A 27428-nucleotide genomic window follows, 5' to 3' on the forward strand; every position below is an offset into this window, starting at 1 on the left:
GACTTTTGGAACAATTTTTTTATGTCCCACCTCCCTGGGACACTAGGGTTTAGTCCGGAATAGTTTTAAATATTACTTAAGGCTAAACCTATAGAGTTGCTGCATTATCACATGAATAAAATCCATTGGTGATTGGCGGGATTTTAACCCGAGATTTCGAGCTCTAGCATTTGACACTCTTGGAAAAAACTGGTGTCAAAATAAATTGCTGCAACCCTTTTGTGTCAGCATCAAGTTTAACATTCCAAGATTACTAGAGTTATTTGATGTTTTATCAACAATACTAGGCTACACAAGGTATCTAGAGATGCTGATGTGATAGAGCAGACAGTCAGCGATAGAGTCAGCATCAAGATATCACTGATGAGTCACCAGGTCATAGACCCTTGCGGATATAGCCTGGCTGTGGCCGGGATAGAACTGTGGACTAGATCTCAGGTAAACTATCTGCCTGCAGAGAGTTTAAACGGATAAAAGAAACGTTTTCTTAAAATTAATTAGATTTCCAAAATTAAAATCGTTGATGGGAGTAGTTGGTGTGATAATTTTCAATAATTTCCAAATGAATTCATTTTTCATTTAGTTTCCATTTCATTTTTTTATGTTATAACTCTAGGCACCGGAATAGTTTTTCAAATTACTTCAGGCTAAAACTAGGGGTTACGACATTATCACTTAAAATCCATTGGTGATTAGACGGGATTTGAACCCGGGACCTCATGGACCGAAGTTCCGCGCTCTAGCTCGTTCCCCTTTTTTTGTAAGGTAATATACAATTGATATTTAGATTGATGTTTAGAGATGCCTAGCCTAACCCAACCTAAAATAACAAAAACTTGAACAGGATTTGTAGATAATGACATTTAAATATAAAATCATTACAGTGAATCATCGGAAAAGTTCCAAAACATTTAAATGACCCGTAAAAATTAAGTAAACAAATAAGATGATGTGAATAGGAATTTTCCATTGATTGATGAAAACAGGATCCATAACCTTACATTTTTCTAAACGACAGTTTTGACGATATTGTTGTAGTAAAAGCTAAAATTGTTTTTAGAAGACGAGCTGATGAATAAATCACGGGGTTTCCACTTTAATTCGTCAAAAGAAGATAATTATCATTCAATTATCAAAATTTGGAAACTATAAATGTTGAAAACCTTCAAAATTTGGTTAGTTTCATCATTATCCTACAATCAGATGTTAGATAAAGAAGCACAGCTGATAACTTCGCTCTGTTAGAAAAGTCATATTTTAATTACATTACAGTGGTACAACTGATAACAGAAAACAAGATTAATATTTAATAATAAATGTATAAGTTGGCAAGAATGTCCCTATCTTCAAGGCGACAATATTGTATTTACACGAATACTACTAACGACCAGCTGATTGTGACGTAATTCGCAAATCAACAAATGGAACACGGTCATTAACCTGTTATAGTGACTCAGGCCAGATATAAACACTATTGTGTCGTCTGCTACACTAGAAACAGCTGTGAATCACGGTTCAATGGCGGTTTTCACAAAGGAAAGTTGAAGGAAGTCGTTTTCTATGGTGAAACATGACAAATGACTCACGGTGAGGATAGCGCAGGTGAATGCCTTCTGTTTTGCAAAGTCGTTAACATTAAATTGAATCTTTGTTTTTTATCATTACTTCAAGAGTATACCTGATGTTTTATATCATAAACCATGAAATACTGAGATTTGCATAGCACTTACAATATCAAAATTTCAATCAAAGTGGTTTATAATAATACGAGTAAAAAGTGTTAAAAACGCTCCGTTGAATAAATCACGATTTGTTGATGCAGTGCTATTGATGACTGTAACATTTAATAAATTACAATGATTTTGAGAAGGAAAAGTACCAAGGCAAGGAAGGGCAAGTACCGTAGTTTGTTTACTACTGTTGCATAAGGACTGGAGGGGTTTGAGTAAATGTTTCATCGTAAGCTGATAATCTAACCTGACCTATTATGCATTTATTACAATACGTAACAAACTCAAAATGTAATTGAGGCCAGCAAACTAAAATGAAAGATAGGTAGATGTTTATTTTAAAGGATATTCAAAATATGTATACAATTTAGCTGTAATCATTTCCCTTAAAATCCACGCAACCTGTAAACAGTTTTTAGTAACAAAGGTCAAACCATGACCCTATCAGGTCAGTCTCGAGTCCGCCACTGATGAAGACACATAGAGAACCCCACTTCAGTACATTTAGTAAGGAATTTAATCTCGCAAAAGGTATAAATTTTACTTTAACTTTTTCTCTTTTTGGGCTGTTTCCCATTCGCCAAAATTTTTTTATTATTTTTTAATAACATTTTAAGCGAATTATCCGAATTTTAACGCTATGCAAATTAGTCAACTTTAACTTTACATCAATATTGTGTTGTTATTGTGGTATTGTTTAACACCTGCACTCGAAACATACTTCAGAATAGTCCGAACATCTCCACGGTGAGTGATAGGTGATATTGTCAACTCACTTTGTCTATTGTCTGTTGATTGTGTGGCCTTCGTTATCTACTCTCACTCACACACATACACACACGCACACACTTACATACAATCCAGCTGTGAGTCATACATTGTTCAATCACCTGTGACATGATTCGAGTTTTCCTTTTGACTTAAAAGGTAACAGCTGCTAAGGTGCATCAATTCGTTTTTTTACATGTTTATGAAAAAAATGGTGCATTTTTAAATCGCAGTTTAAATTATGAAGGTTCGTTTATTGGGTCGTGCATTGATTGCGCCAAAGAGATTCTTAATTGCACCAAGCCAAGGTAGGGGTAAGTTACAGGTAGAATAAATGTCCTTGTATAAGTGTCATCCTAACCTAACCTATCCTAACTTAACCTATCCCAACCTAATCTATTCAACCATACAGTCTCCGCAAGTTGGTGCAGTTAAGGAGTGTATCGAGTGGCTCCCTGAAGTAGTTGGCGCAATTCAGGAATACCCGACATCCTGTCTCTGATCAGTTGGTGCAATTAACGGACCTGAATTAATCAAAAATGCAATGATAATACGGTACTAAATAACGCGGAATTCGTATTGCTTGAAAAGATAGTTCTCCATTTAAACTACTCACGTTCTTGAAGATCTCTCAACAAAATCCTTTAAATTCATGTTTTAAACTATGCCTACTTAGTTTATTAATAATACAACTTTTTATTTTAGTTTTTATTTAAATAGTGTTCCAAGGAAGCAAGGTTTAGACTTGTTACAATACGAGAAAATCTTTGTTAAAGAGTCATAAAACACAAAATTCTAAAAACTATGAGGAAAACAAACTTGCCGACCTCAAAAGCCAAAAGAGTGTTTTCAAGGGTTCATAAACACAGAGATAAGATTGACGTCATCAGAGATCAGAGATACACTTTGGCTAATTACTGAGATACAAGAGCTAATTGTATCTCTGATGAATCATCAGCTGATAGATTGCCAATGTCCGCGAGGCTCATACACACGTGCATCGTTTGTAAAATAAAATACTTTCACGTTGTGATACCAAACAATAATATAATTGATAAACTATAATGAAATGTAATACATAATATTATAGTTGATCGTCTTATGATGGTTTATAACAGGACGAATTCAACATTCTAAACTCGATTTATCCTTCTCGCGATTTTTTGTATTATTTTGCAAACGACTCTCTTCCTAGTCCGCGTTTTTATAGACGAACTTGATGTTTGTTTTAAACCACGTTACGAATTCTTCGTTAGAATGTCTTTACAAACTATCCTCTTCCTTCTCCGCGTTTATAACAATATACTCGATATTGTTAACGAAAATGTTTTAAGCACAAGCCATGTTTTTGCAAACTAGTCTCTTTATTTACTTCGTTCATAAAAGTTCTTTAAACGATTATGTGCTTGTTTATATTAGTAATGATCTCAGATACGTTACTAAGTAGTGATTCGAGGGTTTAACCACCCCTGAAATGATATAAGTAATCAGTCTGAAACGGGTTCGTTCCCCAACGAAGTTCTAAATATTTTGTTGGAATTACACACTTTGCCATTAACGTTTGCGATTCCTTTATGGAAAATACGTGGATACTAAAAGAAGATAAAGAATTGAAGGTACTGGCAGGAGTAATTTGATGAAACAATGTAAATAAATGTTAAAACAATACACATATAATTTAAGTATAGTCTGTATGATGGAACCTGTCTCCTGACTAGTCTATCTGGGACTGTCCCAAACCTTAAGCTTAAACCATTAGCCAGTTCCCAAGTAGACTGAGTCAGAAGACAGGTTCCACCATACACACTATAACACAAGCTTACTCACCCCTAAGCAGCGCCGGCCGTCTATTATCCTCCACAAGCGACGACAACACGAGATACAGCGGGTGTGACGTCGGCAGCGTCTCCACCTCCTCCGCCACATCATCGTACACCACCACCTCCTTGAACCTCCTCTTCAGCATCTCCTTGCCCTCCCGCGTGGTGGCCAGGTCCGCCAGAGTGGCCTTCCCCTGCTGCAGCCGCCTGCGGTTGAACCTGTCGGAGCAGTTGACGTTGATGCTGCCGCGGATGTGGTTCACGTTGTACGCCAGGAACGGTCTGCAGTCGACCAACAACAGGCTCCGGTGTTGCTCGAGTTGTTGCGCCAGAGTGTCCGGGTCCAGGGTGGACACGTGTTGTTCCACCAGGGCCCGCTGGAGGGTGGAGGATTCTCCGCACGGACTTGCCGGAAGACTGGCCACCTCCAGCTTGCAACGCTTGGTCGTCGGGCCTGGCTCGCTCAGCGAGCGGTTCAGCGCGAGTCGCAGACCTTCTCGACAGCAAAGCATTGCTCCCCTCCCCTCGCCACCTATAAATACACTGAGCGTCACAACAATACTCACACTTACGGGTTAATTAGTTACTACGTAACACAGTTCCTCAATAACAAGTGGCCTCGCATGTAACAAGTAGCGCTTCAATATTACCCTTAATTACATGTTAGTTCAAACCTCGATAAGAAGTCAATCTTAATACCAAATCTTATTTGATCTCCAAGAGAGACTTGATATCAATTTGCATGGGTCTACTAAGTAAGATTTTTTTTTCAGGACTGTCTGGTTTAGAGTTTCGTGACGTTTCAGTCCAGGGGGCCGAAACCCCATCGGACTTGGCTGTTCTAGAACCAGGTCCTCTTTAAACAGAATTTAAGCGTCACATTGGAGAGTAGTACCACAGACAATATAATACTGGTAGTACCTTTAGTTTTGTTGGAGTTGGATTTTGGTACGTGTTTGTTAACAATGCAACAACTGATCTACTTACTACCCCCAACAACACATCCCTCTTACACCTTCTGGATTATGGTTTAAAGGACAGGGCTATTCAGAACTTCACAAAATTATTAAAACTGACTTCTAATCTAAATCGTTATATTGATGGTTGGAAACGGAGTATGGCTATCAGAACGCAAATTCTGTCTATAACATTGTAATTTGTGACACAAAAAAAGTTTCCTAACCTTTTTCCCATAAATCTTAATTGTAAAATACCCAAGTAAACCTCTGTAGTCTGTTCAAATAAAGAAGATGGTCGGAGGACCTATCTGTGGCCAATGAACACAAACCTCCCCACCCGAAACGACTTCATTATTTGAACAAACTATTAATGAGTACTTCCTATGTGTTAATCCGCCTTGAGCGCAACCTTGTATGAGTGAATCACAACACAACCTTACACAAGCGTGTTCAATAACTATAGCTAATGTTTGAAAGTGAACTCCTCACTGTGTCAAGGAGTTGGGGAAGAATGAAGTCTCGCAACTCCACAAGCTTTGCTACGCTGTGCGTTGTCTGCGGAAAGCGTGACCGCGGGATTGGCCAAGAGAGAGGCGAGCGATGGCGCGTGACCGCGGATAACGGTGTGGGGACCGAGCTTTGCATTGGGAAGGGAAGGCCTCCTTAAGTGTGTTTATACCTCAAATCGTAGAGACGTATCTTCTACGTGAAGTCTTTACGGTTTGCATACAAATTTTAGATCGCGGATAACGGTGTGTGGACCGAGCTTTGCATTGGGAAGGGAAGACGAGATTTAGTGTGTTAAGAACTTCCCTCATATCCTATAGACGTGAGGTCTTAGCGGATTGCATACAAATTCTAGCTAGATCGCGTATAACGGTTTGGGGACCGAGCTTTGCATTGGGAAAGAACTTCAATCATACCCTAAAGACGTTTCTACGTGAAGTGATAGCGGATTGTATACAAATTCTAGCTAGATCACGTATAACCGTTTAGGTACCGAGCTTTGCATTGGGAAGGCGATGTTACAAATTGCAGTTCGCATATTCTCTCACATCCTATAGACGTTTCTTTTACGTAAAGTCTTTGCGGATTGCCTGTTTTTATGTTTAGTTGGTATAAGAATATCAAGAAGCAATCCTAGGTGATAACAGCACTATTAAGCTGAGCTCCAGTATAGCCTGAGACCACAAAGGCTGATAAAATATACCAATCTCAAGAAGCAATCCTAGGTGATAGAAGCTACAAGTAACCTCCAAGTAAGCTGGACTCCAGTATAGCCTGAGACGACATAGGGTGAACAAATTCCCCAATCTCAAGCGTTGATCCTAGGTCATCACAGCTCCAAGTAAGCTGATCCCCAGTTTAGCCTGATAGGACAAAAGCTGAGAATATTCCCCAATCTCAAGCAATCCCCGGTAATAGCAGCTCCAAGTAACCTCCAAGTAATCTGAACTGCAGTATAGCCTGAGACGACAAAAGCTGAGAAAATCCCTAATCTCAACCAATCTCAGGCGAAAGCTACTACAAGTAACCCCCAACTATGCTGAACTGCAGTATAGTCTGAGACGACAAAAGATTCCCCAATCTCAAAAAATCCCAGGTAATACTGCAGCAGCTGCAAGTAACCTCCAAGTAACGTTAACTTCAGTATAGCCTGATACGACAAAGGCCGAGTAGATTCCCCAATCTCAATCCCAGGTGATAGAGATAAGGAATACATCTTGTTTACTCGACAACACTCAAAAACTTCCTCTCCGTAGACTGCCTCTTGGTCTAGAATCTAGAACATGTTTAACTAAACGTAAGAAATTTTTGAGACATCAGATATTTTTCAACGTGTTACTTGAATAGTTGTTTATCCTGTTTGGCGTGTTGTTTAAAAATGGCAAAGACTACGTGGGTAAATAAATTTTTGTCCAATATTGAGACGGAATTAGTCCATAAAACGTAGGTATACATTACATTGCAAAAGAGTGAACACATACGAATGCAGATAGTTAATCAGTTCATTTAATTGTCATAAATGACACAGCAGGAGGGGGTCCATTTTGAATTAGTATTTGTATAGTTATTTCTGTTTCATTTTCTGTGCGAAATATGCGGATTAACACGTTGTTGTTAGTATATCATTGCAATAATTTTACAAAAATTTGACATCCGTTGATTCACTACCACTATGTTTGTTTTTTTTTATGTCGAAATTGTATAATTTCGTAAAAATTCTATTAAGGCTTAGGTTAGGTTAGAACCGTGGTAACCGTTCTTTAACCTTAGATTGTGTAGGCCTATTGTTGCATCAACTTGTGTGTAATTAAAGGAAAATATAAAAAAAGTGTAATTCCTTTATGATGGTCCCACTAATAGGAAAGCCGGTATAAGACCTACGGGTAGGAGATCCTTTATATTTAAATCAAAACAACAAAGTACCCAGCTATGTGCACAACTATATGTTGTACGGATCAAAAATAGTACACCAAACCAATCAACAATACTAGAGATAACTACAAGAAAAGCAATTTAAAGAAACGAACGCTAGGTCGCTGTGAGACCGCGCGTGCGTGTGTGTGAGTGTGTGTGTGAAGGTAACGTCATCGCTGGTTATAACATCTACGTAACACAACATCGCAGCTTCCTTGTTGACCACAGAGTAAGTAAACAGCCGCCAATTGCGGCACAGAGTACATAAAATATGACCAACGTGTGAAAATAAATCAGCTGACAAAGAAAATGGGGTTTAAATTAACCACTGTACTTCCCAGTAAAATAATTCGCTGACGATAACCATCGAATCAAATTCGCCAGAATTAACTTGTACTGTATTGAGGGTGTGCGTAGTAAATTTTAACGCTAATAATCAGGAAGAATTTTATATCTTAGGATTTTCTGTGATAGAAACTTCAAAATTGGTACTGTATAAATGTGTATTTTAGTGTAGGGGACAATAGTTTACAATTGGGAGTGGATTAATGTATCTGCAATACTAAACTGCTTATATAGAGTAAACTAATCATTTTCCCCGAGCTAAGCTCGGTCCCCAGGTACTTAATTTAATAGGACTATCACTGGCCTGCAAAATAACAATAAGCAATATGGAAATCCTATTAAATTGCGTAACCGAATGTAGAAAATAGCTGATAACTCGGTTGTTTGTCATCCGATTTTAACAAACAAGGTCTCGTTTGATTTGGATTTAAATTTTCTATCTTTTTTATCTGTATAACAATTTCCTTAATATTTACGGTTTTCATTACATTTGGCATTTAAGATTATAAATAGCCGCTATATTGAAACGAAACTTTGTAAGCTCTTTTTACCTACTAAAGTACACATTTATACGAATTTTGAAGTTTCTATCTTGGAAAATGTCCAAGATATAAAATAATTCTTAAAAATCTCAAACAGACCGACAAACAGAAATCTAGGCATCTTAGACCCATACTTATACGGCATTTTATGTTTGCCTTAGCCCAAGGAACAAGTCCACAAAATATGTCCAGGCAATTTGGAAACATCCTGTATGTTATATCACTGCACTGGATGATAGATTATTATACGTTATAACTCAACCACCACACATTAATACTCACAAAAACCATTAACTTTTAATTAATCTTTTACTTTAAGAATTTTTCAACTTGGGGAAAATATTAAAATTATAGGCTATACAACCTCAGCGATACGGGGATACCCCTGATGTTTTTTAAATGGTGTTCAGGGGCACTACCATACAAATTGTTTCGTGCTTTCTCTTTTCTCGAAATTTTAAGTTCTGGAGTCCCCTAAAATAACTTCTGTTTTTGTGGTAGGTTATCGAACCAAATAAAGGAATAATTCGTTGAAATCCCCTACTCCTCTTCCTATTATCCAATTGTAATTCTTCAAGCCTTTCCTAAAAAAAAGAATTCCAACCCCATTATTTCCCAACGCATTGTCCAGTTTAAATCCAATTCCCAAAACCTCACCCCAACAACCCCTACTCCGAGGTCGCTCCCGAGCTAAGGAATGCAGGAGTCGGACCAGCTGTTACACCCCCCCCCCCCCCCCCGCGGTCCTAGAGTCCTTCACAAGGCCAACTGGGATCTGCCCCGCCTTTTTTTGCGGCTCTGCAGCTTTTAAACGGCACGAAGAAGAAAGACTTGGGTTTGATGACCGACGACGCATTGTACGATTGGAAGGGTGTCGTGATGTACAGGTAGACGATGTCGCTTCGTAGAGGAGTTCCTACAATCACATACATTCGAGGGTATAAAATCGTGAGAACCTTAAGGTAGAATTGATTATCTTATACAGTTGATCATGAACATATATTACATTCATTTTATCATACACACTACTTGTGTATCGCGGCGTCATTAATTTACCATCCTATTGCGTGGTAAAAATATACGTGTTGACTACAAAATTAATATTTTTTGTTTCAGAATACTCGAATATGAATTTATAACTTATAAATTTGTGGCAATCGATATTCTATATTCTTTGACAACTAAACAGTTAATTATAAATGCATTGCATTCTTTAAATACTCAATACTCACATAAAACATTAATTTCTGTCAAAACAACACTTATACACAATGAAAAATACTACTGTCTGCCGTTTACAGTGTTGTTTTAACGGAAATTTTGTTCTATGGGATTTCTTTAAACACCAATATTTCTAAAATATGGCTGGTTTAAGTGCGAGTTTCCAAAATGTATACTTATAAATTAAAAACAAACATCCTTAAGTCGGGTGATGCCGGCGACGGGCATATCCTCTTCTAGCACATATGACATAACCTTCACCTAAATATATTGTAGTATTTCAAGAGCCCGGAGAGAAATTACTACTCAGGGTACATATGTGGATTTCCCGCAGCTTTCCCTACATTCCACCATAGGTGATGTTTTGGCGCGTGTCTAACAGCTGATTGCCAGGATGATATATAAACATATGATTTATTCGAGCTAGACTAGACACAAATCCGTGCAACCTTCTTCGACAAAATCAGAAGCCCCGAGTGAAGTCTGAAGCCGCACTACCACATCCTTCCGGGGCGATATCCGCCACCGAGAGTTGATAGGGTGTGTCCTAAACAGCTGATTGCATTATTACATGCATAATTAGCTATATAACGCTACGTCAAATTTTAAATCCTGAGTGACAGTGATGGGACTCTCTGTAAGAATAAGAAAGTCGTCCTATGACGTCATAGGTTGAATTGGGCGATGACCGAAGTATCTGTGAAAATCTACGTAACGCTGAAGAGGTAATGTGTTGCTTTTATTCAATTTTTGCCATTAAAAATGTATTTGTTTAACTAGAGTATGAGACAACTTACAAGAGAATTAATCTGCGATGAGACTAAAATTCATGTACAGTAAAAAAATTAAAGATATTCTAAACATATACTTTTGTGAGTATGCTAAATCTGGTAGTGGTGACCCATGACACAAATACCAAAAGTTTAACTAAAGCAATTAAAAGTTAATAACATTTACTAGATTAATTTATCATTATTTATTTATGTTGCTACAACAATTGGGTAGTTTTTTAGGTGTGTATTCTATAGTTTACCAGATCAGATACCAGGTATAGGGATAGGTAGGGTAATAGGTATCATACAATACAAGTATACCCCATTTGACCCCTAACCCCAAAACTAAACACCAACCTGAAATGTTTGGGATATCCAAAGGCTGAGTAAATAAAACCTTAGTCCGTAAACATCACACATCCATTGTATTTAAATCCACGATCCGGAGATGACTTCATTGAAAACGCGGGTAAAGTGGTCCATAGAGTAAACAGTTAACACCGGGGTTTCATAAAAAGTTTGAGGTTAGGTTCGAGCAGAGCGCGCGCGAACGTCGAGTCTCGCATGATGATATCATACTGAAGGCGAACGAAGGCGAGGGCAGGCTTAGCGGTGAGTCATGCAGCCCACCGCGGGGGGAACTGGAATCGGCCTCCATTCACTCACGCGACCACAGGAGGAATGCACGTGAAAGTATCATTATGTAAAACATTGTTAGCGTAATTAGATGGTGGGCGTTAGTAGGATTGCTTCTTGTGTAGGGGGGCTACAGGAGCTAAAGCCCCCCCCCCTTGGACCCTGAAAAAACAACAATACTATTGTTTATGAAGGGTTGTAGCCTAAAGGGAAAGGTTTAGTAGTCAAACTATTATATTTAGGTAACCAGACAATATTGAAGTCAATTAACACCACAATTATCCGAGCGATAAGCTTAACATGTTACAATCAAAAAGTAACCAGGCAAGATTTAAATTTTTGTCAGAAAACGTCTTTGTAAACACATATTGTACATGCAACTTACATTTTGCAATAGGATAAACAGAGTTACAATAATAAAACTAAATAGGTACCTTTATTCAATTCCCATTTTTGTTTTTTTATGTCGTCAAACCTTTACGATTGCGCGAAGTAAGTGTAAAAGATTTAAAATACAAACGCAAATAATATTTAGATGGCCAGTTAAACTTGTCCGTTTAACAAAAATAATGTTGAATAAACGTTTACCGGTGACATAACATAACCTCCTGTGTATATTCATTGCGTCCTCAAATGCGTGTACAATGCCGCGGTGAGATAAATATGGCAACGCCGCAGAACCGGCCTACCAAAACAGCTGTTGCACTAATGGGCCGTCTACGCAATGTTTATGTTTACACGTTTGTTACCGTGGCAACAGGCCGGTGCGACGTTGCCACACCGTCGCCGCAGCCTTGTAGAATAGAGGTGGCTATGGTTTGGTACACAACTGATAACGCACATTAGGCCTACAAGGGTGGGACATGTTGAAGGCGTAAGATAACACACGAGGGGGAGGGGGGTAGTTGCCCCTCTCCTACATACAAATCAATTTACCCGCCAGATCACCGCATTATCGCTAACACATTGGCTGGTCCCGGTGGGGCGCTAACGCTGTCCTATTATATCAATTGCAACACCACAACAGAATAGTACGATTCGTTTACTCGAAATCGAGTGCGTCAACAATAGTGGTTTGATCATGTACTGTTTTGTAAGGTATTTTTTAGCAAATTTCACCTATAGTTGATGAGCTACTACCGTTGGTCTAATTGTAAGACCTGGACCCGGGACCGACTTACTTTTTTCGTTTTGTTTCGTTCAAATTGGTATGTGTAAATTTGTTTCTGTAGGTAACTCGAGCAAATAATATCCGATTTAGATTACATTTATTCAAACGGTTAAACCACAATTGGGTTTTATGGGGTGAACATTTATTTGTTTTTCTAAATTTGACTCTAAAAACAGAGAATATCCAAATTTCTCTCAAAATCATTTTGTAGAGCTTAAAACCCAATAATTTAGTACTGTATCTTGGAGGGGTTTTGTTCAGTTATTGGTTAGGGAGAAAATTGAAAAATAACAAGTTAATTCTCTTTCCCTTTTCTATTTTTTATTATTGAAAGAAATATTAAAATTAAATCGTAGTTCTTCCTTTGTATACAAAATACCGTACTTGGGTCATTTTAACGTGCAGTGTAATGAACTCGAATCACTACTCTTTTGATTGTTCACAATGATAAAATTATTATACAATGTGACCTATAAGTAAGTACAATAATTGGGAAAAGATTAATTTTGTTGACATGAGCAAAAATCAAGTGTTTTTCATGAATATTAAAAAAAATGTAGAAATCATTATACAATTAAACTGGTAGGCCATTTTAGTTTTAGTAACTAAAATTTCTAATAAATTTAAGATTTTATTAAATTTGATTTGTTTTATCTTGTTTTTTTTTCTAAACCAACTATAATACTGTAAACAGAGAGTATATTTAAGTCTGCCCTGTAAAAGCAAGGATAAAAATATAATAAAAATAAATACTATAAAATAAATAACATAAAATAAGAATACATTTTGAATGATACAATGATACATTTTGACATTTTGAATTCAAAAACACAATTTTTATAGGCAACTAATTTCAGTTGACAACTTACATAATTCTCTTTCACCCATCCCCAAACAAAGTCGTCGGAATTCCCGTTTAGTAAGTTCTATAACGGTTGCAGTATTCGTGTTGGATCTGATAGGGTTGTACAGGTGGTTTTGGCCAATCAATGGATAAAATTACGCCCAATCTGCAAGTAGAAGTGGAGCCGTCGGCACGCGAGCTATCAAACTGTCAAAATATCCAGCCATTCTCAATGGCCGCTATTCTTGTTTATCAATGGATTTATATTTTTATCAAAATATATCCTATTTTGATCTTATAGGGTTTTAGTAGGATCACCAATAGTTGTATGGAGGTGTAGGTGATGCAGTGCAGGTATTTTTATTGAAATTCGTGACGAACGTGAAGAAAATATTGATTGTGATAAAAGATAGAAAAAATACGCTTCCGCCACAACAAACCTGCAGACTAAGCGAATTTCCATTTGTCCGATTGGATTTTTGACTAAAATATTTCCTTAAACCTGTTGTCATATTTATTGAGAGTGTTGCACAACGTCCAAATGCCACGACGTCCAAAATAGCATTTTTGAGCTGTCTCTCAACGTCCAATATAAACTATTTGACTGTTGCTCGACGTCCAATATAAACTATTTGACTGTTGCTCGACGTCCAATATAAACTATTTGACTGTTGCTCGACGTCCAATATAAACTATTTGACTGTTGCTCGACGTCCAATATAAACTATTTGACTGTTGCTCGACGTCCAATATAAACTATTTGACTGTTGCTCGACGTCCAATATAAATTATTTGACTGTTGCTCGACGTCCAATATAAATTATTTGACTGTTGCTCGACGTCCAATATAAATTATTTGACTGTTGCTCGAAGTCCAAATCTCAGTCAAATAGTATGGAACTTCGTGAGAAAGCTCTACTACATATTCAGTTGAGTACTTACATTTCTGCTTCAGGGAAGGTAATAAGGTGCGTTTTATACTAAAATGTTAATAGCTTAAGATGAAATGGTAAGTTTTCAAAATTTGATCAGAATGTATACAAAACAAGCAAACTACAACAGTGTACTTATTCTCCATACGAATGACATGGGAATTTTAAATTTACAGTGTAATGGGATTTCCTCCGTAACCATTAGGCGTAAATTTACGTTAAATGTTCTAAATTAAATTATTTGTTTGTTATATCTACAAAATGGTTTAGAGGAAAATTGCCAAATATTTTGAGAGATTTAGGTAAAAATATGTTTTACCCCCAAAAATTTGTTTCCATAGTTTGATTATGTCGCGAACTCGTTCGAATAATTGTAGGTTTACACATGTGTACCAAATCAGATCAAAATCGGATTAATTATGTTTCAACTTTCGTGTTAACGGTCATGTATACGGATTGTGTTCTTGGCCTCTGGGAACCCCAAAAACAAAAAGTAAATTGGTCCCGGGTCCTAGGTCTTACCACGAGACCTACCGTAATAGCTTATTCCCTTTCGCCTATTTTTAGAAATTCGCTAAAACCTTCCAACCCTTAATTATGTGGTTAGAAAATTTTAAATCCAAAATAAAAATTATACAAGTTTTACGTACAAAATCCACGGTTTTCAGCCAACACAATTTTCTGAATTTGAGAAATTTTTCTAATTGTTTGGGAAATCAATTTCTAATTTGCCGTAGTTCAGGTGTTCAGCAGTTAGTTTATCTAAATGTAATTTATTGGAGACAAAGACTCAGATCCCGTAGTGCATTAATGCATTGGAACACCCTGACACCCACCGCCAGAGGTGGTTGGCCTATGACTCATTATGACATCACAGGCTCGCTACTCGCTGCAACATCTCTCTCCAGCGTCCCACCTCCTCTCACTGATATATTTAGAGATGTCGACATCGGGGTCAACATCATGCTGGAGAAGTGTGTTATTAGACGAAGCAACTATAGTATGTATGAGGGAGCCTGTCTCCAGCACCCCACCTCATCTCACTGATATATTTAGAGATGACGATTTCGGGGTCAACATCATCCTGTAGAAGTATGTTTTTAGACAAAGCATCTATAGTCTGTATGAGGGAGCCTGTCTCCAGCACCCCACCTCATCTCACTGATATATTTAGAGATGACAACATCGGGGTCAACATCTCGCTGGTGAAGTCTGTTATTAGATGAAGAAACTATAGTATGTATGATGGAACCTGTCTCCAGCACCCCACCTCATCTCACTGATATATTTAGAGATGACAACATCGGGGTCAACATCTCGCTGGAGAAGTCTGTTATTAGATGAAGAAACTATAGTATGTATGATGGAACCTGTCTCCAGCATCCCACCTCATCTCACTGATATATTTAGAGATGACGACATCGGGGTCAACATCATCCTGTAGAAGTCTGTTATTAGACTAAGCAACTATAGTATGTATGATGGAACCTGTCTCCAACATCCTACCTCAGTACCTCACTGATATATTTAGAGATGATGACTTCGGGGTCAACATCATCCTGTAGAAGTCTGTTATTAGACTAAGCAACTATAGTCTGTATGATGGAATCTGTCTCCAACATCCCATCTCATCTCACTGATATATTTAGAGATGACAACATCGGGGTCAACATCATGCTGGAGGAGTCCGTTTAGTATAAGATGGAGTAGGTAGCTATAGTATGTATGATGGAACATGTCTCCAGCATCCCACCTCATCTCACTGATATATTTAGAGATGACGACATCGGGGTCAACATGATGCTGGAGAAGTCTGTTATTAGACGAAGCAACTATAGTATGTATGATGGAACCTGTCTCCAGCATCCCACCTCATCTCACTGATGTATTTAGAGATGACGACATCGGGGTCAACATCATACTGGAGAAGTATGTTATTAGAAGAAGCAAATATAGTCTGTATTATGGAACCTGTCTCCAGCATCCCACCACATCTCATTGATATATTTAGAGATGACGACATCGGGGTCAACATGATGCTGGAGAAGTCTGTTATTAGACGAAGCAACTATAGTATGTATGATGGAACCTGTCTCCAGAATCCCAACTCATCTCACTGATGTATTTAGAGATGACGACATCGGGTCAACATCATGCTGGAGAAGTCTGTTATTAGAAGAAGGAAATATAGTCTGTATGATGGAACCTGTCTCCAGCATCCCACCTCATCTCACTGATATATTTAGAGATGACGACATCGGGGTCAACATGATGCTGGAGAAGTCTGTTATTAGACGAAGCAACTATAGTATGTATCATGGAACCTGTCTCCAGCATCCCACTTCATCTCACTGATATATTTAGAGATGACGACATCGGGGTCAACATGATGCTGGAGAAGTCTGTTATTAGACGAAGCAACTATAGTATGTATCATGGAACCTGTCTCCAGCATCCCACTTCATCTCACTGATATATTTAGAGATGACAACTTCGGGGTCAACATGATGCTGGAGAAGTCGGTTATTAGACGAAGCAACTATGGTTTGTATGAGGGAACCTGTCTCCAGCATCCAACCTCATCTCACTGACGACATCGGGGTCAACATGATGCTGGAGAAGTCTGTTATTAGACGAAGCAACTATAGTATGTATCATGGAACCTGTCTCCAGCATCCCACTTCATCTCACTGATATATTTAGAGATGACAACTTCGGGGTCAACATGATGCTGGAGAAGTCGGTTATTAGACGAAGCAACTATGGTTTGTATGATGGAACCTGTCTCCAGCATCCCACCTCATCTCACCGATATATTTCGAGATGACGACTTCGGGGTCAACATCATACTGAAAAATTATGTTTAGTACAAGGCAAAGTAACTATAGTGTGTGTGATAGGACCTCCTGGCCTGTCTACCTGAGACTGGCCCGGGTCTTAAACCATTGGCCAGACCCCAGGTACGGTCAGACGACAGGTTCCAACACACACACTATAGACAGTTTTGTCTTAAATATGACATGCATCGATATATAACTTGTAGTATATATCGATGATGACATGAAGTAGCTTACTGTAGACAAGCAAATAAATCGATGCAACTAACAGCTCAAAGATTAAAAGAGGATTTAATCAATCTGATTATAAGTTCACAGTCATCCTTATGAAGGGCAACGCTAAGTTGTATTGTTGTGTTGTTTTAAATCTACCTTTACCTCAAAATATAGTTAAAATTGTCCAATCTCCATGTCTCAGTTCGTTAATGATTAATGTTAACCGAACTGTTATACATGTTTTGAAAAAGAGGAGGAAAGGGGCATTCCGTAGCTTGTATGTAAATAGGATGACAATTTATTAATGTTTAGATAAATACAGGAGAGGGGCAACTACAGGATTTTCTCTTATTAGGACTATAATTGACGTGTGTAAAATATAATTATTGTACATTGAATCAACATTTTTTATTTATAGACGAAAGAGGGCCATGCAAATACTTTCTCTTCAGCCAGGGCTACAATCCGATAGAAAGGAGTTTCTTTTTGACAACTGTTTGGAAATTTAAATGCTCCCCTGCGCTGCTCTGCCCCTCCACCTGTGCTAACTGACTCCAGATCCCCCTGTGCTGACGTACAGTTGACTCATCACCTGACTGCGTAACTTCTACTGTCACGCTGACACTGTTCACTCTATGTTTGGTTGGCTTATGTTTACTAATATTCTACAGTCCACTCTGTATTTGGTTAGCGTATGTTTACTAATGTTCTACAGTCCACTCTGTATTTGGCTGGCTTGTTTACTAATGTTCTACAGTCCACTCTGTGTATTTGGTTAGCGTAGCGTATGTTTACTATAGGTCTATAGTCCACTCTGTATTTGGTTAGTGTATGTTTACTAATGTTCTACAGTCCACTCTGTGATTGGTTGGCGTATGTTTACTAATGTTCTACAGTCCACTCTGTGATTGGTTGGCGTATGTTTACTAATGTTCTATAGTCCACTCTAAGTATAGTTGGCGTATGTTTACTAATGTTCAACATGTCCACTCCTTGTTTGGTTGGCGCACGTTTACTGATGTACTTAAGTCCGCACTGTGTTTGGTTGGCACATCTTAACTAATGTTCTACAGTCCACTCTGTGATTGGTTGGCGTATGTTTACTAATGTTCTACAGTCTGGTACTAATGTTCTGTATTTGGTTAGCGTATGTTTACTATTGGTCTATGGTCCACTCAAAGTATAGTTGGCGTATATTTTCTAGTGTTCTACAGTCCACTCTGTGTTTGGTTGGCGTGGCGTATGTTTACTAGTGTTTCTACAGTCCACTCTGTATTTGGTTAGCGTATTTGTACAATTGTTCTACAGTCCACACTATGTTTGGTACGCATTTTTACGCATATCGTGCTGTCCATTCTATGTTTTGTTGGCACATTATTTAGACCTACTATTACGGCCTACACTGTATATTCAAAGTTTTGAAATTATTTTCACATGCCTCACTGTTCACTTTCAGTTATTAGGGTATTCCTAAATGATGTCCCTATTATTGTTCTACCATCCATAAGCTGGAAATTCATACTGTTTTCTTTTATGTAAAAATAATACTGTATTATTTCCATCTATTTATCGTACTCTTTGTATGGTTGATAATTGTATCCATATGATACTGTAATCTATGTTGTTCATTCCGTTATACTGTACATACTGGTGCTGAAATTTGTTGTCCATGTTGGTTTAAGTTTTGAAAATGATTGAAGGCTATCGTCCGGCAGAAACTGTTCTTAACCAACCTGTTCTTACATGTGTCCAGAACTTTTGGCAATTGCTAATTTTCCGAATGAAAACTCTTGAGCTTTACCTTCAAATTTGAACCGAGCTGACAACGACTTAATCCCTTCCTGTTATTAAAACTGTGGTAGAAGAACTGAAGGAAGAACTGCTACGTGACCTAACCAAAAGCAAACCTTCCATACAGACCCTAAAATCCATCTGACCTCAGCTGCCATCAGTTTTATGACCAGCTATAACACTGTCGGTGACGTGTCCAGAGGGGAAGGGGAGGGGTAAACAAAAAGTACAATTAACACTCTATAACAGCTGCTATAAACCAAATTGGATGACGAAGCCCTTGTCGCTGTGGAGCTTCGCGAACACCCTGCACTTGTGATTGAAACTGGTAATTAATTGTGAACTGGCTGGGCACAAACAATGTAATTAGTCCAGTAATTGACTGTAATTATGATAATTAGATTTTATTTTTACGACACCATACGCTAGGGTGTGTAACGTGCATATGTTGAATGAATCAGATGACAGCATTGTTACAGACTAACATCAGCTGTTTTAGGATATTTTATTTACAGCACAATAATTAAAGACAGTTCAGTACAGTTAAAAACAGAATAAAGCCTTGAAAGACTGATTATTACTGGTTCAACAACAATAACTAACTTAATATGTACGATTTTGTAATTTATTGTACAGTAATTACAAAATAGTTCAATGTGGGAATTTCAATGACACGTTATACAGTTATGCCTTAAGTTTCAACATTTCCATTCATTTTACTGTATGAATTAAATACAGTACCAACAAATGAACAAACACAATTTTTTTGTAAGACAATTAGCTAATGACACCTAATACATTTGTTCTTTTAGTTTAAACTTGTTTTCTTCATTCCAGAATTACATAAAATATCGATGAACGATCTGAACACCAATAAAACAACCAAAATTTATTTTCTGTCAGATAGACAGTTGTATACTGTTAGTTATTACTTATAACTATTCATTTATTTACTTATTCATTCACAAATTGTACAGTATACTAGAATCAGTGTGATTTTAATTCCTATTGTTTGTATTAACGACAAACTAAACTGCATTACACAAATTAAAACAACCAACCAACTTTTCCCCGTAAGATAATACATAATTATCACTTTTTTTTATCATGAAACCTGGTTCACCACAGTTGCAAAATATTGAAGTAGCCTAAATCTTTCTAAAAAAAATCACAAAAACAAAAATCAAAATTAGTTCACAAATTAAAATAAAACGACAATAATAGACGAGCAATTAAAACAGTAATCAATTAATATTGGTAATGTCCCCTATACAAAAGGTTGTAGAATTTAATTTAAAATTTACCTTTCACATTACGTTTATCCATACATAGTGTATCCCTTAGCAACCGATGATGCCTCATGTTGAATATTCCAACTACAACTACTGGAACAGCACAAGCACTTCACTCCGACTGTGAATGATATTTTGAAACGCGGAGATCGACTGCGTACGTAAGGAAACACGTGAATCATAGGCTGAATACGGCGCCCCTACGTCAGCATAAACACGGGATAGTCAGCAATGTAGTCAGCAGCAACTATGCAAACAGTTGCAAAACTGGCCTAGTTACACAACTAGGAAAAAGGAAAGTTTGGGTAAAGAAAAGTGAAATGATTGTGTCATTGCTAAAGAGATTTTATGTTAAATATGCTTTAGACACGAGAATTTGTTTTTAGTAAATTTCCCATATAGTGAATAAGCTATTGATACATATATATTTGATTTATAAGGCAATATACGTATATATACATATTTTATATATGTTTATATTTTACTTGTGGTTTAGTGCGTGTACGTGTGTCCGTTACCACGACACGACGGCAATTTTTTTAGATATAGCTAAAAATATTGGGACTTGTTAAATCTAATTTATTTAGATAAGAAAAAATCTGACATAACTGCCCCCCCCCCGATGACGTCAACATGACGTCAAAGATCGGGGGGGGGGGCAGTTTTCCAGTCATGGACACTCAAGTTTCGTTGTCATACTCTTCTAAGCTAACCTAACCTAACCAACCAAACTTGCTGTTCCATTTCAAAATTCTGTATGATATACCCCACATGCCTTTTTTGTTATCAAACGGAATTACTCGAATTAAAATTAAAATTGCATAGCGTCACATTTTGCTAGTGGGGTAGTATTCCAGTCGCGAACATGGCTGCCATATTGGTTAGTTATTTGTGACTTCACGTTTCACCTGGGGGGCGTGTAGTAGCAGTTGCGCCGAGTAGCATTTGCGCCGCGGATTAAATCGTGCTTCCAGCGCCGCGGAGTTTGATTAGTTCAATGATGCAGAAGTGACGAGGGTCATAATTACTTACACATTACTTGACTGAGTTGCTTGTAAATAGTGTCGTTTTCCATACTCCTAATTAACTTGTACTAGTAGTGCACTATTGCACATAAAAAATGATCAAACACTTGTATACTACCACATACAGTATTGAGTTAGTATAGATATTTTTCCTGAACTATAATTATTATAACCAGTAGACAATTTCTACTTATTACATTACTAATTTAGGAGAAAGGGGGACTTTTGTTTTCCTACGAAGTTTTTAGAAAATAGTTGCACCAGGATAGTCTGCGGTGCTATGTGGAATGCAAACAGCTCCGCATATTGGTAATAGGGGGATTTGCTAGGGGTATATATCACAATACCTTTCGGAGTAACCCACTCCCTTATGTTACCTTTGGTCACTCAATGGTGTTGTCATTGTCAGTTTCGAGTAGAATTTAGCAGAATGAACATCGTAGAATCCACAAAGAAGGGCTCAATGTTCAATCATTTCGTCTACTACAATTGACCTACTGTACATTATCATCGATATGTCGCACAATTGATAAGAATGCAACAATAAGCTACAAAAAACCCTTTCTGAAACCTCTAACCGAATAAATGAATCGATAAATAATTTCGAACCATGCAATTGCTTACAATCAACATTTACAACTGTTCACAACAGTTTACATGTACTCCTTAGGGACTAAAAATGCTTTTTCACCACACTATGATGTTTTTGGGTGTATTACATACGTTAATTGGTGGCTGAAAGTTACGTTTTGCTGGCCATGCCAGCTGTCATGGTAATTTGGGGACCGAGCAGGTTTTTACAGGCCGGGGCCGCAAAATCAGCTGTCCGCTTACTTACTTAAAACATGAATGCATTTTAAATACACAATCAAAATCCATAGCATTGCAATAGAATTGTGTTATTGTCACCGTTGCCTAGCAACTATTTATTTTATTTTTGCTGATTCCTCAAAATATTTCTTCACATAACCTTTAAGTTGTAGTTGTGTTGACTATCAGTGTGCATTATTATAGTGGTGAATAGTGGTAATAGGGTATAGTGTGGTGAAAAATAGCGTTCGTACCATGGACCGAAATGGTTTTGCAGCTCTCGACCGATTTAAGTTCTCGACTTCGTCTCGAACTTAAAAACTATCTCGAGCCGGCAAAATCTCATTTTCGGCCCTAGGTACGAAATATACTATTTACTACTGGTGATTAAAAACGTTATATAGTTTAGACCCATATGGTTTCGTCTTTTATTTGCTATCTAAAGGTTATACATCGAAGTGAAGGATCACGGGTTCATACATAAAACCCCATTAAAAAAAGGTTTGTCATAATTACAGGTTCTAAAAAAGGTAACCATGTAAATAAATCAATAACTTGAGGGTGGGGCAAGCCCAAAATGACACTTTTAGCTACCATTCGTCCCTCTGCTATATCATAGGATGTACAAGGACACCTACATCGAAAACATTGGTTAATCAAAACGGGTGACAAGTTATTTCACAAAAAACCGTATGGTATCAGGTACACAGTTTCATTGTATGATAACAGTTAGCTAAACTAAACAGACAATACCCCCGCCGCAGCTAACCTGCCGACTAAGTGAATTTCCATTTGTCTGAATTGATTTTTAATTGAATGTATATAAATAAAATTAGGTTTAACGATTACCTAGGTTAGCTGCTACAAGGAAACTATTAAAGTGGAGTTTTAGTAAAATATGAATAGCTTAGTATAAAATAAATAAATTTGCCAAGTTTGATCAAAATATATCCATAAACAAGCAAACTAAAATTACTAATGTTATCGCGTTCACGGACGTATATAAATCTATACAAAATGAAAAAGTAAATTGGTCAAGGACCTAGGTCTTACGGTGCGGTGCCACCTACGGTAATAGCTACTTCCCTTTAGGGAATTCGCTAAAAACATCCATTTTTTGCGAATTTAACATTTTGGTACAGAAGACGTAAGTATCGTTAATTTATTTATATTGGACCTATATGAGTAGGTAAATAACAACAGGCTTCATTCCAATATTGGTGGTTCGTAAACTTAGGCCTAATCAAGGTGATTCAACCTTACACATTCATGCCAAATTTAATCAAAATCGCACGAGAAGCGATAAGCATAGGCCGGGAGCGCGCCCGAGTTCACGTGCAAACCTCGCACCGTCAAGTTAATGATTTTTCTTAATATTCGTGGGAATGCATGGGGATTTGTAATGTTTATTGAGTTGTACAATAGTATTGAACATTTATATGGGCTTGTATAGGCCGAAAGTAGGGTTTTTAGAAAATGGCTAAAAACAACTCATCCGTGTTATTCTTATGGAGAAAAAGTGCCTAAAGTGAGGTCATATGTTATACCTACTTTACATTTAATTGGTCAGTAAATTAAAGAATTAGCTTTTTTAGCTTGATTTTGAATATAGTATATGAGGATTATATGTTGGGATATGTAGGCAAATATCAGGATTTTTGGAATTAGTGGCTGAAAAATGATCCCCATGTTATTCTTATGGGGGAAAACGCCTAAAGTGAGGTATCTTTGTGGTATTGCCACTACACGTTTTAGAGAGTTAATTTGTAAACTTAATATGTACTTGTATTTCTAGACTTAAGATAAACTTAAATTGATATAAGGCCTGTCTCAACTCCCAGGGTTCACGAAGCGTGATGTATTACTACCTAATGTACCAAATGTACTACCTGGTACAGTAACAAACTAATTTTTTTTCGTAATTTCCTCTCTGTTGAGTTATTGGTAATTAATTGGTTTTAGGTAGCCCTTATACTGAAACGGCGAAGTGTACTGTGTATTGTTGTCAACCAGTGAACAATATTTTTGGTGGCATCAATTTGCAGTTATTAGATTTAAAATTATGTGTAACCATTAGCATGGGTCACGAGGTGACTGCGTGCAACCACTTTACGCTGAAAGTAAAATGTGGTAGGAACATAAGTCCTCAATAACCCTATTAGTGCAGTTAATTGGTTCCGCCATTGTTAACCTGTCAAAACTGCTAACCCTCATTTAATTAGCTGGCGCGGCGCTGGTGCTACGCGGCGCAAATACTACTCGGCGCAAATACTACTCAACCCCTGGGGGGTGATTTTCCGGGGGATAGTATTCCGCATCCTTTGTAAATCTAATCAGGTAAATTGAAATATGCTTAGTCCGCAAAATTGCTACGGCTGAGGTATTATATTTTTGAACTATACATATAATATTGCTTTTAGTGGTCTACCCATCCTTGAATATTTTATTTAGCATCCATGACACTCATGTGCCCACAATATATATATATAAGTTATAATTAGAAGTTGAATTTCCAAACTCTACGCCAATCAACCGTATATCCCTTGACACTAACGAACCTTCTGGGACCAATCGCCTTATTTAGTTGTACTAACAACTGATCACTGCTCACTAGATTGACGGGGGCGGAGTCCTGTCTGCTATTTAGAAGGCGGTGAATCATTGGACACAGACGGGGGACGATGACCCCCCTCCCCCCTTACTAATGGACCAGTCGTATCATGGGTGGTAGGTTAGTTCCGCAGATAATGACCCTAGGGCCATAAATGGGTAGGTTCGTTCCGCATTTGAATCTGGTGGGCCCCTTAAGTAGGTAGGTTATTTCCGCATTTATATTGACAAAGGTGGGTTACACTCCATTAGACAAGGGTAATTAGCCTCACTAAAAGCCGACGTAGAATGAATATTGAACAAATTTAAGTTTAATATCTAAAGATTGGATACCCTTGTATCCGATTCGAAATTCGGAATATTTATGATACAAACTCTACATATTTTAGGTTTAGGATGTAAGAAAATCACCTGTTTCATAAATGTTAACAAAATTGATCTTAGTAATAATACTGATTTGACTATTTAGTAATAATACTGCACAGATACCGTACACACTATGATTAGTTGTGATAATAGTTATGTAAAAAATCTATGAACACACAGAATAGCACGCGGTCTAGATGCTTGAATTATCCAAGTGATTGCAGCCACATACCATCCGCGCGTACTACAAATACTCTCTTCCCCCGATTCCCATATTTTTAGGAAATATTAATTTATATTAATAATATAATAATATAATATAATAATTGTATTATAATAATAATATAATATAATATAATATAATTAATAATATATATTTATATTATGTGCTCGTTGGTTGCATACGCTTTTAATAGGGTCTTTTAAACTCATAGAAAATTATGACTACTAGTTTTAATATAGCTTCTGCAGCCACATACCATCCGCGCGTACTACAAATACTCTCTTCCCCCGATTCCCATATTTTAGGAAATATTTTTTTGGGAATTCCTAGAAATGTTACACCGCATTGTTTACTACAGGGAATACAGCAGAGAACATATTTAGTTTGTTGTCAGTATTTACAAGACGTGTTTATTATAACTGTTATTATCCATGCGTATCTATGCGTATGTATTTCCATTAGTTGCATACAACGAGCACATAATATAAATTATGTTATTAATTTATATTAATAATATAATAATATAATATAATAATTATATAATAATAATAATATAATATAATATAATATAATTAATAATATATATTTATATTATGTGCTCGTTGGTTGCATACGCTTTTAATAGGGTCTTTTAAACTCATAGAAAATTATGACTACTAGTTTTAATATAGCTTCTGTAGTGCCGGTACTAGACAACTGCTCGATTTCGAGCAACAGGTACACTAGTTTTGTTTTATATTTTTAATTTGTTATAAGATGCTTACAAAGTTTAAAGTTTTTCCTGTGACAGGTTTATTTTACCAACTGAGCTATTAGCATTTTGTAACATAAGCGTATTTAAGCAGCAGCTGGTGTAATGTGATTTTTTTAGTTTTAAGATTGCGGCTTCGCAATAATGATTGGGATAATAATCTTCAATTTAATTAATAATCAATAATAATCTTCGCCCTTTAAGATTGGGATCGGTGAAAGAAATATCTGCATCAGCTATGGTAAAAAACTAGAGAAATCGTTACAACTGGAACATGCTACTTCAACTTTAACTCATTCAGAACTTGCTTATTGGATTATTTTGGTTGACTGGCATTTTTGTACGCTTCACTCATCTATACAATTTCAAGAGATCTATTGTTGAAGCCGTCAAATGCGGAACTGACCTACCAGATTATAACCCACCCTACGGGACCCGGATTAGTGTAGGTAGCAAATGCGGAACCAACCTACCCCCGTATCATGGACCATAAATAGTTAATGGACCAACAGTTTACACGGCAATGAATGGTGGCGGAATGTTTATAGTTGATTTTGACTGAGAAATGTAATTTTTAGTTTAGTGTGGTGTAGTACAGTTAATCTAAGTAGTATTCAATTGTTTCAATTAATCGGTTGACTAACACATTGACTAATGGCTAAAGCAGAAGGATAAACATATAAAACAAGAAGTCGCGTTGTTACAGATATTGCTATTATATAATTATTAAGGTAAACATCCCTCTATACTCAATCAAATAACACACACTGCACTTTAATCGAATTCAGCAAATACTTCTTATAATTTTAAATTTTATATTCACAATTCTAGATAATAATGTTTTACTTAATGTTCAACATGTTATATTACATTTTTCTAAACAATGATTTTATCACTCATGTTCTAACTTATTGTTTCATGACAAAATTCATAAGAACAATCAAAACTACTAAGGAAAATCCTATAATTTAAAACAATAAGATATATTTATAATGAATTTACTAGGCCTACCTATATTGAATCAAGGATTTGAAGTTAATAAGATCTACATTACTTGTACAATATTGAATAACGCTATGTTACACAGCATACAAATTATTGTACTGTCACAATATTTGGAATATTTAAAAATTGTTAACGTTTCGCCAATATTACAAAAATATATATAATATTCTCTAGAATGTAGGGGTAAATAAAGGCATACATAGTACACACACGATAATCAACAATTAGTACGCTAGAGTGTATGGACAAAGTGACCCTGCATTTTATGTTAGGCAAAACCCACACAACACCCAAGTAGCCATATTGCGTTGTATTTTCCTACGGCGCTCCGGATTTATTT

General features: G+C 36.9%; 1 protein-coding gene across 1 annotated transcript in view; it reads right to left on the reverse strand.

The window, feature by feature from the left end:
* Positions 1-27428, reverse strand: part of LOC128992186 (dual specificity protein phosphatase 10-like) — a 100802-nt gene that overhangs the window by 51293 nt on the left and 22081 nt on the right. The window contains exon 3 of the mRNA XM_054415647.1: positions 4326-4850. Within this exon, the coding sequence (XP_054271622.1) occupies positions 4326-4850 (525 nt within the window). The remainder of the gene's footprint in view (positions 1-4325; positions 4851-27428) is intronic.

Source organism: Macrosteles quadrilineatus, unplaced genomic scaffold, assembly GCF_028750875.1.
Source record: "Macrosteles quadrilineatus isolate MER2022 unplaced genomic scaffold, UCM_ALF_1.0 Scaffold_4__1_contigs__length_99947679, whole genome shotgun sequence".
In the NCBI taxonomy this organism is placed as follows: Eukaryota; Metazoa; Arthropoda; class Insecta; order Hemiptera; family Cicadellidae; genus Macrosteles; species Macrosteles quadrilineatus.